The sequence below is a fragment of the Styela clava genome, chromosome 13 (genome assembly GCF_964204865.1).
Source record: "Styela clava chromosome 13, kaStyClav1.hap1.2, whole genome shotgun sequence".
In the NCBI taxonomy this organism is placed as follows: Eukaryota; Metazoa; Chordata; class Ascidiacea; order Stolidobranchia; family Styelidae; genus Styela; species Styela clava.
The window spans coordinates 11,476,664-11,492,844 of NC_135262.1; the positions used below are offsets into that span (position 1 = coordinate 11,476,664).

Here is a 16,181-nt window from a genome sequence, read left to right on the forward strand (position 1 = left end):
TTAGCATATATTAGGTGGCGCTGTAGTGCCATCTTTTCAAATCTCGAAAAACACTTGAGTTAATATACTATTGCGTGATTGTTTATCCCTCATTTTTGTCGCTGTTGTCGTATGTGATGCGCCTTCATTAATTTCGGAAACCGCGATGAAATTTAGTACAAAGTTAACGGTAAGTAAATATTTTTATATTTGACATAAAGATGATGGAATTAAGGGCGTTATAATTTTTTCCTCTTTTGAGCTATAATAATATATGATGAAAATATTTATATCACACCCTAGTAAGATCACAAAGAGGAGATTTATTTTGGGGAAATAATCAAATACTAAATAAATCCGAAGTCCTCAAACTCGCAAGGATAATACAAGTACTGCCATACATTTATATATGTGTATAATTGGAAGTTAACGTTAAATAGTATTTGATTCATATTTTCAGGTAGCATTTGTTGTCATTGCCTCCATTTCAACCTTTTGCGTATCAAAAGAAGTCGCCCCCAGAGCTCCAGGTATTATTATGGGGAATATTATACGCGACAAATAATTTTACCATGTTTTTTTTAGTTTTATACTTTTCGGAATAAAGAGGTAATTTTTACGTGTTTTATTTTGGTTTAACATTGGAACATTGCCTCTATTCTATGTGGATTGATAATGTAAAATGTTGACTATATTTGTGGTATTGTTTGATACAATACAGAAATATACGCCAAGTTTGTGTGGAGTTACAACCATTCATTTGTTCTTAAATCGGACATATATGCCACTGTTATTTGTTATTAAAAATATCAGATGTCGTCGTTCGGACCGTAATCGATGTAAAAAATCTCTATGTTCGAATGCCAATGACTTGCTATAACAACGCTATCATCCCCGCATGTGCATGGTAGTGTATGCGCTAATTCAATAATCGTTAACTTGTTTTTCATTCATTCACCTCATTTCGTTTCCTCCATTTGCATTTCGTAAGCTTTCTAAATATTTACTTTATGCTGTTCAAACACTTATTTAAAATGCTGTCTTTGCATCCCGCCATTCACTTTTTTCTGTTTCACAAGAGTGACGTTAATAACGTCTAAACATTTTTTTTCAATTACGCATTGAATGGTCAATTCAAAAGAAAATTGTACAACCGCCAATCAAGATATACCATACTAATTATAACACTCTTCTCGATTTGAATCAAGGTACAGTCCTGTCTTAGGTTTGGTTATTTTTTTTTTGAGATTAGTACTGTTTTGTTAATAATTGATTCTCTTTCGGAATTGAATTCAAATAGTTTTCTTAGCGTCGGAACGGTTTTGGTTTATAATGTGAGTTTTTTTACAATTTTATCGATTCTCAAGTTACTTGGAGTGTAGATGCTTTAAACATAAATTGATTCTCATAATTAAAAGTTGATCTCATATACATTAATAATCGTCACCATTTTCAATCAAATAAAAAAAAAGCTTTAAAGTCCAAGACACTTCAGTCGGAAATGATAAACTTACAAATCTTAATATTTTCTCTCTCTCTCTTTCTCCGTTAATAAGACCTTCCGCAAGGCATGTAACAGATGATAAAAAACACCAGATATTACAGGATATATACTCCGTCGATTAGAAGCAATGTGATAGAATTATGGGTTAGGTATAGTATATACTGTACAAGATGTCCCGAAATAAATAAATACAATTACCAATTTTGTGGGTTTCATTTATTTTTGGACACCCCATATATAAATAATAAGCTTACACTTTGTTATCTTGCAAAATAGAGGATGGAAATTACTTTTGCATGGGAGAATGTGAAGTGGAACGAACGCGATGTAGTTGTTCAAGTAATTGTAAAGTGAATCGGAGTTGTTGCACCGATTATGTTGAGTCATGTGAAGGTATGTCAGCATGTTTTATAGGATATCACAAGAAACGGTAAATTGGACCAATGTGGTAAACGTTAAAATACGCCATATCATCATACCGCTGTGAGAGATGATAATATATGAGAGGATGTTTAACATTAATGCACACGAAGCATTTAGATTAGGAGTTTTATTTTTACCCCGGGAAAATGGAAGGCAATAAGACGGCTAAATCATATGGAATACCACTGAATCCCATTAGGTTACCAGTCCATGTCAAGTATGGGATTAGTTAGCTAGTTATTTATTTTTATATGGAATACCACTGCATCCCACTAGGTTACCAGTTTCTGTCAAGTACGGGATTAGTTAGCTAGTTATTTGTTTTCAGTTGCATGAACTTGATGGTGGGGAGAACCCTAACCGACCAGCGGTTATGTGAACCACTGGTGAGATTATCACAGGCAAATAAATATTTGTCGGACTAGAAACGGCAATATGCCATAGAGTTTGGGTGCCTCGTTGTCACACTTCTAAATAAACATAAAAATATAGAGAAATTTACCCTAAATAATATGTTTTATTTCATAAATTTTGGTACAGGTGGGAGTTCGTGGACGGAAACAGAATGCACTGCATCTCAAGATATGCGATGTCCTGAAGGGTAATTGATTATTTTTATTTAATGTAAGCGTCAATGAATAGGACACTACCATAAATCACAACATATCTGTTCAAACCCATACTAAAAATAAAACCTTCATGTTTTACTCATTGGTTTGTTAGATGAGTAGGACAAATACTAACGTGCATGGTGACCACTCCCCCGTGTTGAATATCCAATTCAAGCATATTCAAAATCTTTTGATATTTTAACAAACTTAGTTGAGTTGAATCATCAAATATGAGTGAATATGGGCAGTGGTAGATTTTATTTTCTTCATCGTTACAACCTAGTAAAAATACAGTAAATCATGTTGAAAAAAGTTAATATACCATTTCATTTTTCAGATTCTCTAATCCGGTTCCTGTTATTTTACTTTCCATTGATGGCTTCCGAGATATTTACCTCCAGCGAAATCTAAGTCCGACAATATCAAAATTAGGTGAGATTATTCAAACAAATATTGTTGCAAAAAATGTGGCTGTTCTAAAATAACCTTCAATTCAGTGTTTCAATGTTTCTCGATTTTGTTATTTTTTCAACAATTACAGGTTTTTATTTACTTCGCATACTTAATGAACGAATACCATAATTTTGATTTTCCATTGTAATAAAACGACAGAAATTGATTTTATTTTGACCCGGTATAATGACCCAATCTGGAACTTATTCTATTTTTCTGAGCTTTGAGGGTCATGTGACGAATTTTGATAGTAAAAATAGCTTCAATTATCCACTTATAAATATGATTGAAAAACGTGATAAATTATTTTTTACGAGAAAATTTTTGTGTGCAACCAAATACTTTTCTTCTATTTTTAATGTATTACCTATTTGACTGACTATTTCTAATCTCAAAGACATCATCAAACCGCCTTCACTAATCATTAAAGAATGGCATTAAACATCGTACGTTAAGTACAAAATGACTAACTAGTGCATGATGCACACATTATTTATGATATACACAGTTAAATGATAATAGATTAATAAATTTATTTAATTTTTATTTACAGCAAACTGTGGAGTCAGTGTTCCGTATATGACTCCTGTGTATCCAACAAAAACATTCCCGAATCATTATACAATTGTAACTGTAAGTGCGCAAAAATATATTTATATATTTCCATAGATTTCAGGTTCAATAAAATCTGGAAATATTTCGAGTTAGAAAAAATGCATTTGTATAATATCGTGTTTGTTAGAAGTGAATTGATAAAAAATTAATTTTTATCACAGGGACTCTATCCCGAAAGTCATGGAATCATCGCAAACAGGATGTACAATCATAATTTCGGAGAAGAGTTCCGTCTTGGTGCTGATTCTTCGTTTAATCCAGATTGGTGGCGTGGGGAACCGGTATAAAGCCTTTTTTATATATTTTATTTTGTGTTCGAATTATCTTGAAACGATTTTTATAAGTGTTAAATCCGGTATACTTTTAATTACCATAGTCATTTATACAACGATTGATTGCGGTTTACCTCGTTCATATTGTGCCTAATATTCAAAACGAATTGCTACCCGGCTCCCCTATACTGTTTTTCTCTGATTTTGAATTATTTTATGGAATATATTTTGTTTAGATATGGGTCTCAGCTAGTAATCAGGGACTAAAAACTGCCGCTTACTTCTGGCCCGGAAGTGACGTCAACATTACAAGATATCCTGATTATTATTATCGTTATGACGGCTCAGTTGACAATGAAGAGAGAGTATACCAAGTTCTTGATTGGTTAGATCTACCTGAAATAGAGAGGTGAATATCGGTGGTTAGATGTCTGAATATCATATAAACCCGTATTTCATGATTTAATTGATTTTGGTAGAGTTAATGATTATATGAGTACTTTTTGATTATCAGATTTTGAATGATAAGATTTTATTAAAATTGAAAATAAAATTCAGCAACTCGAAGTAACATAATATCACCGTTCTTTACGAGGGCGCCTGATACTTTTAAGGTTCAAGAGATATTATATAATGATACTATGATGAGGGCGGACCAAAACGTCTGAAATTCATAATCTTATGCTTTTGAAATGTGTTTTGTGTCATTTTGGGAATCCGGATCCTCGGTTAGAGTCTTCGTAACTTTAACCGAATGTTTGATATTAGCAGAAAAATGAGTTCTGTGAAATTTTATATACGGTATATAGTTCAAACTTTCAACTTTTTTTACCAACGAAAAATAATGTTTCAGACCGTCTTTAATTGTGTTGTACACCGATATTGTGGATTCAGCTGGCCATACCACTGGACCAGAAAGTAACCTCGTCGATCAAAAGTTGAAAGAAGTTGACGAAATGGTTGAAATGATAATGAATGGACTCAGAGACAGAGGACTCGATACTTGTGTTAATTTCATGATAACATCGGATCATGGTAATTGTTTATTCATAATAGGATAGATTAGGATTTACATATTTATCCCGGGGGAGGGGATAGCCGATAAGACGGCTCAATCAAATGGCAAACCACGACCTTCCCATCCGGATACCAGTCCCTGTCGGGTATGGGATTAGTTTATAATTCAGTTATTTGTTTTCGGATGCATGGACTTGATGATGGAGAAAACCGTAACCGACCGGATAATCAGAGGTGCGGTGGCAAATATATTCCTAATGTATTCCTAATATATTTCCTAATTGATTTAAAATGTTATCGAGTCGCCATACAACTAGTAAGTAGGTCAATTGAAAATCATTTATTTATATGAAAGTCATGAAGTCCCTTCACAATTTCATTTTGTTATGAAGTTGTTGTTTTTCAACGAGTAATTGTTTAGACATTTATACTTCATTTAATACATTTGTGAGGGCCAAACAATATATGGTATCGATAAATTCCGTTTGCAATTTTAAAAAAATAAAAAGTTTATGTACTTACTTCTATGATTGACTTAATAAATCAATAAATATTACATCATAACTAGTTACTACAAAAAATATGATATTTACACTATGACAAATATGAAGAAAAAGTTCAGTAAGTCTTATCTTATCGTTACACTTTAATCAATGCTTATTTTGAGTATTGTTGTCTCAGGAATGGCTTCTGTTGATTGCGTTAATCAAGTAAAATATCTAGAAGATTACGGAATAAATATGAATGAAGTATATTTTGATGGAGGTCCATATGGTAGAGTTGGAAAGAGTAAAGATAAATTACTCTGGGATAAATTCGACGCCACAGAAGTTAAAAAGAAGTTGGAATGCAAACAAAGCGAAACGCATTGGGAGGTACGTTTGATAAAATTGCAGTAAATACAACATTGTGTTTCATCAGTTTCCAATTTTTCATATTTCATATTTCTTCATATAAATCATCACAGAGCGTGCTTTAAGTTAATTAAGACCAGCAAGCCACCGACAGAAAGAAAGGTAGTTCTGACTTCTGGGAGATTTTTTTCAGAGAATTTAATTAAATAAAGTCTGTCATACAATATCTATATGCTACCTGAGAATGTAAAATGTAGTTTAATGTAAATCGAACTTTAATAACGCATCTATCAGCAATAACTGTTTAACATTGTAAAAACAATGTTTCTAATTTTTGGTTGTAACTTGTAACATTGAGCACAAATATAGCCTATACAATTTATTACATATCAGGGAAACAATGCGTCTGGTATGAATGAGTAATCATCAGCTGGTGTAGGCATTCCAAATGCTGGTATGTTAGGGCCGTATGCCGTATTTCACGGAATATATAAGAAAATCGATGAATCAATTCATTTTTAGGCGTTCCTGAAATACGAATATCTTCCAAAACGATATCATTATGTCACAGACCCATCGATTGAGGATGTCCATCTTGTTGTTGACGACGAGTGGTGGTTGGGCGGGTAAGGATTAAATTTTCAGATTTTTTGATATGTTTCGAAGTTTGGATATGCTGTTAGAATCGAGACAAATTTTGTCCCTAACTCGGCATCTATCTCACTAAACATTTATTTGAAGTTAAATGAATATACTTTTATATAGTACATACAAATAACATACATATAATGATGATTTATATCAGTGATTCTCAAACTAGGGTTTGAGAGCCACATGCGGCTCTCAACAACCTTTCCTGCGGCTCTTGTTAATGCTTTAAAAATTCTTTACTTTCAAAGAAAATTTTTCATTGAAAACTAATCATTGACTTGAAATTGAAATGCGCAAGTCTATTAGTCAGTCGAATGAATTCCCCCGTGTTTATTGGCGTAGCGTTGACTAATCTACAAGATGCAATAGTGACGCAACAGTAAGCGTTTTCGCGGCCACTCGGACACTTTTCACCTAACTTTCATGGCTGTAACCATTTGTTTGCTTTCGTTGATTTTCAGTTTTTGTCGCATTTCCGAATATTATGTATAAATCAAATAATTCAATGATTTTTTAGTATTTAGTATACCCTTGCGTTCACATCAGCGACAGCTGTTGAATACATTAGGGGCTGATTTCCGAACCAAATTAATTTTATTTTGAGTTTTATCCTCTGCCTTGGATTTGATCTTCCTTATAACCGCTTGTAAAAAAGTGAACGGTAACCGAGATGCAGATATTTATTAAAATGATAATTGAGTTTTTCATACTTTTCTATGGTGTCCGTGTTATTTTTAAATATATGCTATTTATATGCCTAGAGTTTTCCAACGACCTAAAATCAACTTTTTTACAATAAAACGCCAAAAAGTCATTTTAACATTTTATTTTAATCAATTTTATGTTCGGTAATGCAAGAAATAGCTAAAGATATGTCACCAAGCATGCGGAGTTCAAAATCTGGGAAATTTATTTTAAATACCTAATCTGGTTTGACGTTTCTAAATTTACGGAAATAAGCATATAACACCATAACGCAAAGACAACGACTTTTCGAATTTAACGTTTTTTTCTGATAGCTAGTGCGGTGGGGAAATCTTGCACAATTCACGATTGAGTTGGAGACGCGCGAGTTCGGTGTCCAAGCAGAGCGGCGCAGGTCACGTGGTACCGGATATTCGAATAGTAAAATGCCATTGGAATATTTTGATATTCGAATATTTTGCCCAGCCCTAGTTGTTACGTGTGTTGTTGTTACGATGACTTGGTATTTTAAATACGCGCTTAAGGTTTGTTGCTATTTCACCTTGCGTTGTTTGTGTGCGGCTCTTCATAACTTTGAGGTTTGAAATGCGGCTCTGGGACTAAAAAAGTTTGAGAACCACTGATTTATATCATTTAAATTTTCCATTTTATTTTTTCAACAGAGAAAGACCATATTATTGTGATCTAGGGGGTCACGGATATGATGAAACTTATCCTGATATGAGAGTGAGATGAATAGCATTCATTCATATAGTATTTAGTTATAAATAACTTTATTGTTAGATATACAAATAGAGTTTATGTGAGCGGCAGAATCCCTAACGGGGAAACCTAATTTTCGTAAACAGTTTTAGGTTTGATAGAAAGGGAATCTTCAATTCTCATGTTCGTATTTTTCTATATAATACTGTGAAACCTCTTTTAACTTTATATTATTTTTGTACACATCTTAGTTTTATGTCTGATCTGTATTATAAATCTGGTTTTGAATTTTTTGTAGGCCTTCTTTACGGGACATGGTATGAAACTGAAGAGAAACTACGTTCGAAATAAACCTTTTCAAAGCATCGAGTTATACAATTTATTCGCGGGTATTAGCACACTTTTTTATCATTTCTATATTATAACGACAGAGTACAACTGTCGTAACCAACTGTCAATAACCTGCTAAAACGCTTAAAAACAGTGAAAAACCGTCATAAAACACCAATAACCCTGCTAAACGCCTAAAAACAGTGAAAAACCGTCAAAAAACACCAATAACCTTGCTAAAACGCTTAAAAACAGTGAAAAACCGTCAAAAAAACATCAATAACCCTGCTAAAACGCTTAAAAACAGTGAAAAACCGTCAAAAAACACCAATAACCCTGCTAAAACGCTTAAAAACAATGAAAAACCGTCAAAAAACACCAATAACCCTGCTAAAACGCTTAAAAACAGTTAAAAACCGTAAAAAACAACAATAACCCTGCTAAAACGCTTAAAAACAGTGAAAAACCGTCAAAAAACACCAATAACCCTGCTAAAACGCTTAAAAACAGTGAAAAACCGTCAAAAAACACCAATAACCCTGCTAAAACGCTTAAAAACAGTGAAAAACCGTCAAAAAACACCAATAACCCTGCTAAAACGCTTAAAAACAGTGAAAAACCGTCAAAAAACACCAATAACCCTGCTAAAACGCTTAAAAACAGTGAAAAACCGTCAAAAAACACCAATACAACTGTCGTATATTATAACGACAGAGTGAATGACAGTGTACAACTTATACACAGATATCGTTATGTTACTTGTAATAAAATTTCCAAGTTGATACAGTAAAGTTTACGATAAGTTTCAGTAAAACAAAGCGATATCTAATTCAGATTTTTTGGCGTTCTCGGCCTTTGTAGCGTGAGTTTGAACGGATCAAAACTGTACACAATAAATTACCAATCTAAAGCTACACTGTTAGCCAAATGATAAAAATATCCAAATCAAATAAATTCCACAAAATGAGTTTTTTGTATATACATTTCTATTCATGTATTAATATTTAACTAGAATTACTGGGTATTGAGCCTGCTGAAAACAATGGAACACAAGGAAGCGTTTATGATTTACTGGTAACACCTCCATCTGTCCAGAATGAAGGGGGAGGGATGCAGTCTTCCACTTGTCCTTACTCGGGAGATGTGAGTGAGGAGAATTTGGGATGCACTCCGTGTGGGGTAAGGAAGATCACTCCATAACATTCATTGTATACGATGTAATATTTGCTATTTACAATTTCAAGGAGACGTGTTGTCTTATTCGAGCAGTATCTACCACTTCCGGGTAGCTATTTTTGTCGCTGGTGCAGTCGGAGGGGCAATATGTTTGATGGTTGATTTGTATATTCGTAGTGAAAAACTACAGTACATTAACAAACAATTAAAATTACTTAGAGTTTCTTAGTTTAATTTTAAATTCATTCTGCCTTGAGCGCACCAAATTCCAAAGAACAATTTGCTCTCTGTTCTATATTGATATGAAAAGGAAATAAACGACTTGCTCAGTCACAGTCATGAATGTATAATTCCAACGTGATTTACACCGTGTGTTTCTTCCAGGGAATTCCGGATAGCGAAGCAAATCAGAGGCTCAACCTTGATGAGACACAAGGTAATAACTTATATTCAATTGAAAAAAATATCGAATAGTGTTACAAAACTAATTAAGTGCACTATAAAAAGAAAAGTTTCATTTGTTGTGAATCATATGTGATGTCCCAAAGCAGCGGTTCTCGACCTGTGGTACGCGTACCACTAGTGGCACGAGTGAGCTATTCAAGTCGTATGCTAGGTTTGAATTATTGCAACAATTAACTTTTAAGTTGGCTAAAACAAACCGTCAACGCTTTTTTTTTATCTTCTATGTTGTATATATTCGCTGAACGGCGTTTATAGCGCTACCAGTCCTCTTTAGAGATCGCCCACGTCCGTCTTGCGTGTTACGTCACAAAGAATGTTGTACCACATAAAATAGTCCCATATTGCGTTCGTTGTGTCATTGTTCCCCACCCCAATAGAGGTCTTTGTCGACGGTAGGCGGCCAAGGTAAAAAACAGTACCCGATCAGTAAAAGATTAAAACCACTGTTCTGAATTTATCAGAAATTCACCGCTTTTTATGCCTTTCAATAGTGCGACAGCGAACAAAAGGATGACTGTTGTTGTGTCTTAACATGATTTGTGATTGCTATTGGTTTTAACAACCTTCAGCTACTTTCACCCCATTCATGTCAGCCAGATGCACTTCTTTTCCACTTAGTGATAGCGATTCTTTAGAATTATATCGAAAGGAAATACGCGAAATCGAGTTCTTTTCATTTTTAGCCAATCAGTATAATGCTCAAAATATGCTTTATGGACAACCGCGTTTGTTTGACGAAGATACTGAATTCTGTGTATTGACTCAGAGAAATTATGTTACCACATATGACAACTTGCTCAAAATGACACGTTTAGTGTCTTTTGTCTTGAGTGCGGGGAATAATTGGGTAAGATCATTTGCTGTATGTTTACTATTACAACACGTTTAGATTTTTTGATAAAATAATATTTCTTTCAACTGCAGTTTATATTTTACTATTTGCAAAAACCGCCAATGAGTGGTCGAGGTGTGTTTAAACAGTGCTAATAATAGTATTCTCGTACTTGAAGCATAGTCAATTTTATTTAAAGAAAACCATGCTGAGCAAGTGTTCGCGACCTGACGTTCGGATTGATCCAAATGCCACTACCCCATGTACGCAATATGAAGGAACTAATGACGATCTAACGTGGACTTACTTGTACTATCCAGGTACAACTCAGCACTATTATTATTTCAATATATTACTTCACGATTTTTAAATGGGATGTTGTTTTTGTACAAAATTAGGGCCACAGATAAGGTACTATATTTTATGACCTGACTGGTTTTGCTCATTTTAGTTGATTTATTTATTTATATTGAATTAGTGTCGTGTGCATGTGTTTGCAGCGTCGGAGCTGTTGTTTTGACTAAAATATTGCCCAATGAGTCAAATTTGACTATTTATGCTCGACTCCGACTACCATTGTCCACGACACTGAATCATGTGATTCTCCCTTCTGGACTGCTGTTAAGATCGGACGGGTTTTTGTTGCTCCGTGTTACCGTATATCTGTTTAAATCCGTGCATTTTGCTGGGGGTGAAAGCACATTTGCATCTAAGTACATTTGCACCCGTAAACTGCACCCAGGTCATTTGCACCTGTATACTTTTGCACCCACCGACAACCGTACCCATGTAGGGTACATTTGCACTCACGAACATTTGCACCAATGGACTTTTGCACCCATATACATTTGCACTCATGTACATTTGCACCCATGAACATTTGCACCCTCGAACTTTTGTACCAACGTACATTCGCACACCTATACATTTGCACCTACGGTCATTTCCAGGGTACGGGTGCGAAAGTACGTGAATGCAAAAATAATGGAATCTTGTTCTTCACTGTCGTGATCATATTATCGAATTATTGTATGGATTTTCAGCGCACAAACTCTCCTGAGTGTTTTACAAACTTGGCCATCATATTTATTCGTGAAACCGCTGGAATTGGATTGCGAAAAGTTTTCATTTACCAAAAATTTATCGTACCAAAGGTCTGCAACGGCCTCGTCGTATCATGTTCAGTTAGCGGCACTAATTGCTTAGCATATATATAATTTACTGGCAAGTAACAATATAACTAATATAGCATGACTATCCATATTTACTATTTTACTAAGGTTTATCTGAAGAAGAGCCAATATCTGATGCAACTATTACTTCGAATACAGCTCCTGCTTATGATTCTTTTGTTGAAAGTGAGTATTATTTGAAAACGGAAGCTAACAGTCTTGGTTTTAAAGGAGAGACCAACGCTCATAAAACTATATATATGTATATATATTAAACAGTATTCGGACAATTGAAACCGTAAAAAACCCTAATCTTGTTATATTTTTCCATGAACCAGAAGTCATTTGTATTCACCGGTAACAGTTGTACCCTTTTCCACCCGGCAGTAAGCTACAGCCTAATAATATAAGAGCAAAAAAAATGAATGAACGAAGTGGGGAACAGTGGATCGTTTGCAATCATTTTTGTTATTTAAGGATGATTGTTGTTATTATAAGAAGAAATATTTTATGCGCTAATTTTCCAAATACTGCAATTAATTTCAAATTTTCATTACTTGAAAACGAAAAATTGCTAGAGGGGAAATATTTTATCGTATACTACTCTGTGGAATGCGGTATTTTGCCGTTTTATTTTAAATTACAATACAAGGTTTTTATGAAATACAGGGACGCTTAATTCCGCTCACGCTACAGAGCAGGCATTGCCATACCGGTACTGATTCGTCACCTGTGTTCCCATATATATATTTGAATATTCTTCTCCTATGCTAAAAGTAACCAGTAGTTTGAATTTTGTCGTAAAATAAAATTTCTCTTTACAGTATGGGAGTACATGTCAATGACGTTGAATAATTGGGCAAATCTTTACAATGGTATAACTGTTGACGTTGGGCCAATTTTTGATTATGACTCAAACGGCATTGCTGATTCGCAAAATATAAGGAAAAGGTAATGCACTTTTAAATACATTGCTCTATGAAGTGTATTTCGTTTTTAGATGTTTTCCATGTCTTGTCAATTCAAATTGGTACAAAACAGTCTAGTCTGCAAATACAAATAAATCCTTCTAGCATTTAAACAAATAGCTAAAAAACAGCTTTGATTTAATCATTTTATATCAGCAATGTACTTTCGAATATATAATTTGCAAGGCAAAGAAAACGTATTTGTACAAAGTGGCAATCAGCTATTTCGTGTTGGGTCTTTTCGTAGACCCTATAAGTGTCTCTACCAACAAACTGGCGTTTTATTATCTAAATATGACGTGTAGTAAAAGAATACGTCGTATTGCCTATTCCTAACTTTGCCCTTAGAATTGAAGATTTTGTTTTATACAGCAATGGAAGTTTTACGGTAGATGACGACAGTGAGTCGACTCCCATTCCGACCCATTTTTTCCTAGTCATGACAAGATGCAAAGATTATAATGGTGATCGAAGTATTCAAGATTGCGCTGGAAACATTGATAATATAGATGTATTGAGTTTTATCATACCCAATTATAAAGAACCTCAATGTTACCAGGTGAGATAAATATTTAAAAACAAATACCAAAGGAACCGCTCAACTTGAGAGTACCTAAAATGAATATCAGTCTATAAACTCTAAGGTCTTCAAAAACAAATTATACTAACACAATTTAATTTTAGGAAGGAACTTCACGAAAAGATTGGATTCCAAAACTGCTCCAGAGACATGTTGCAAGGATTAAAGATGTCGAGCTTTTAACAAAGATCTCATTTTTCTCAAAACAAGTTTCTAGTCCAACTGCTAATACTGATAGTCATCTCTCTGCTATAAGAACAAAAATGCACATTCCTCAGATGGCAGACGACTGGGTTCAAGATTTTTTATCGGGAGTAACTCCAACCAGCAAACCATTCATATCAACAACGAGTGGATTTCCAAGATTTGTGTCCAATGTTTATATTTTATTGCTCTGTAAGATATTCATTGCTGTCAGTAACGTAGTGCTTCTGTGATTGATAGTTTTCTAATTTTTTATTTGTTTGTGCCAATAATTTTTTACATACTTGATTAATTGAGAACAATTTTACTTTTACCTATATTCAGTTTGTACGTCTGATTTTAAAAATAGTAAATTAGTTGTATTAGAGTAGCTATTTAGTTGGGATCATAGTTGTGCCTTCACTCGATTCGTAACCGTGCAGTATGCGGAAATACATATGCCAGAAAGATCCGAATTGTGCAAAAATCCCAACCCAAGTTTGTCGAATCAAATATTTGTATGCATTTTACATAAATTAATTATATATTCAGGAAAATAATGAAATTTTGGAGAATTTGTGACTATGCAACCATTAGAAAGTGGCATATAGTCGTTACAAATAGTTAAAAATATTAAATTTACAAACAGATACTTTTCGACATTAAAAATCATGCAACTTTTAACATTCGTGAAGCTTCGAAACAACTTCAGAATAGAACCGGCAACCATTTACTTCAAATTAAACAATAAGACTGATCGAGTACGTTTACATGATTGCCAGCACCAAACGTCTCAAAATTAAAGTTTTGCAGTTACTAACCATCTCTGTGTACATATTTCTTGAAAATACCATCGAAATGATTTCTAAATTGTTTCAGCCCTTTGTCCTCAATTTTAACGGCTCTATATTATTGTGTTTTATTAATTTATCTAAATAAAAGAACATTTCGTTGTAAATCGTGTTGTTTTTTAAGTGATGTTGTAGTTTTACGACTTAGTGCACCTGTTTGATCTGCGACAACAGGTGCTATACTTAATCGGAAGTGGAGTTATTTCGACTATAATGTATTTTGAATAATGTTCAAGTTGCAATATCAGTGCAATAATTTATTGCTTTGTCATTCTCGAAATTTCACGAAAAAGAGGCATGATTTACATATTTGGACACCAAAATGAAACTATTGTATTAAATACAATATTATTTGATATTAGAACGTTTGCGGCTTTTGGGTGATTATCCCCTACCGAGGCTTCACTCGACCCAAGGTACAACAAGTGAACGATAAAAAGATAAATTTACTGCAAATATAGGGCTTAAATTCGCAAAAAATAAATTAGGTGCAGCTCGGTAACAGAGCATAAAATAGATTTGCTTTATGTTACGAGTTTGTTTTGATGCAATTATTTTCCATACAGAAAATTGCAAGAAACTCTGAATCTAAGTAACAATAAAATCGAGTACGCGAAACCTCAGCACTTCATATGTCGTGACTTGAATCTCGAAAGGAAATCAATTATCTGTGTGCAATTACTATAAACATTTTAACTTTTTATACCCGGCAATTAAATGCAATTTAGACGGATTAAGCATCTAAATAACAGATGAGTATACACTTGTTGAAAACTAGAGCAATTTCAAATTAAATTTCAAATTCAATGTTTGTGGAAAGAAGTACAGGAAAATTAGTTTAAATCTGGGTGTGATAACTATATCCTTATAAGCGAAAGCAAATTTGAGCATATTTGAAAGTATGACAAACTTCTATAAAAATAGTATTCTTTACATGTTATTTTTGCATACAAATCTAATTGTAGCTAAATTATCGAGATGACTTTACCACTTGATAAAAGTTGTAATTACACATATAATTATTAGTTAATTAAAGTTAAGATTACATCATAGTTTCGGCGCTCCACCATTCATTCATTTACCAGTTTGAATTTGAATAAAGTTAGAACTATGTGTAATTTCGGTGCTGTATAGATATATAGATATATGATGAGTTCGATCGCGGATGATTTATCCAAATCGGAAAAGATCAAAACTTATATTACATTGTTTGAGTTTGAGCGTATGGCGTCTCCATATAAAGAAAAATATCATAATAAGCATTACCATACAGGCGCCTGCAGCTGAGCCTAGCTAGGATATTTTACCGCCATAAAGACGTTTTGAAAGAATGATTTAGCGGCAGAAATAATGTGATAGTCTTTATCAAGTTGAGAATCCCAGTTTTATTTAAGATTCAGGATGAGTTTAGTATTTCAGTCATCATTTGATATGTTTACTCTAAAGGAAACCATTGTTTCTTGAACATACTTTCTCTCGTCTTTTTGTTTTCATGTACAGTGAGCGATACACGAACTCAAGTATAAGATAAAATCTGAGACAACACACCCATTCTACGTAATTTCCGATGGTTCATTGGTACTACACGAACGTTTTTATCTTATGTACACGTTATACAATGCACAGAACAATTAACCACAATCTTTAATGTCTTAAGCCACAAATGCGCAAGCACCTACAGCACGCGCATTAGTGATGTTTTCGTGGGACGTTATTTATTTTATTAAGGTGAATATTGTTGCGATTTATTTATGATGGCGTATACTTTTTGAAGGGTATTGTCAATCGTGGTTAATCAATAAAGCGCTTGCGCCTTTGGAAATATATATTACAATATT

The 16,181-nt window shown here is 33.7% G+C and overlaps 1 protein-coding gene across 1 annotated transcript; it reads left to right on the plus strand.

The window, feature by feature from the left end:
* Positions 1–53: 53 nt before the first annotated feature.
* LOC120333394 (venom phosphodiesterase 2-like) lies at positions 54–14,444 on the plus strand. The gene is made up of 21 exons (XM_039400811.2): positions 54–169; positions 440–509; positions 1,760–1,876; positions 2,447–2,507; positions 2,855–2,949; positions 3,524–3,603; positions 3,747–3,866; positions 4,094–4,266; positions 4,711–4,892; positions 5,556–5,749; positions 6,251–6,354; positions 7,747–7,810; positions 8,085–8,175; positions 9,129–9,295; positions 9,677–9,728; positions 10,441–10,604; positions 10,789–10,909; positions 11,870–11,947; positions 12,586–12,712; positions 13,102–13,288; positions 13,414–14,444. The coding sequence occupies exons 1-21, from the start codon at positions 146–148 to the stop codon at positions 13,744–13,746; spliced, it is 2,604 nt and encodes an 867-aa protein (XP_039256745.2). The 5' UTR covers positions 54–145; the 3' UTR covers positions 13,747–14,444.
* Positions 14,445–16,181: the final 1,737 nt, after the last annotated feature.

Coding starts and splice junctions, on each gene's coding strand:
- LOC120333394 (XM_039400811.2), top strand. CDS start 146: ATGAAATTTAGTACAAAGTTAACG. Junction 5,750..6,250: donor AAAGCGAAACGCATTGGGAG/GTACGTTTGATA, acceptor ATTCATTTTTAG/GCGTTCCTGAAATACGAATA. Junction 11,948..12,585: donor TTATGATTCTTTTGTTGAAA/GTGAGTATTATT, acceptor TTCTCTTTACAG/TATGGGAGTACATGTCAATG.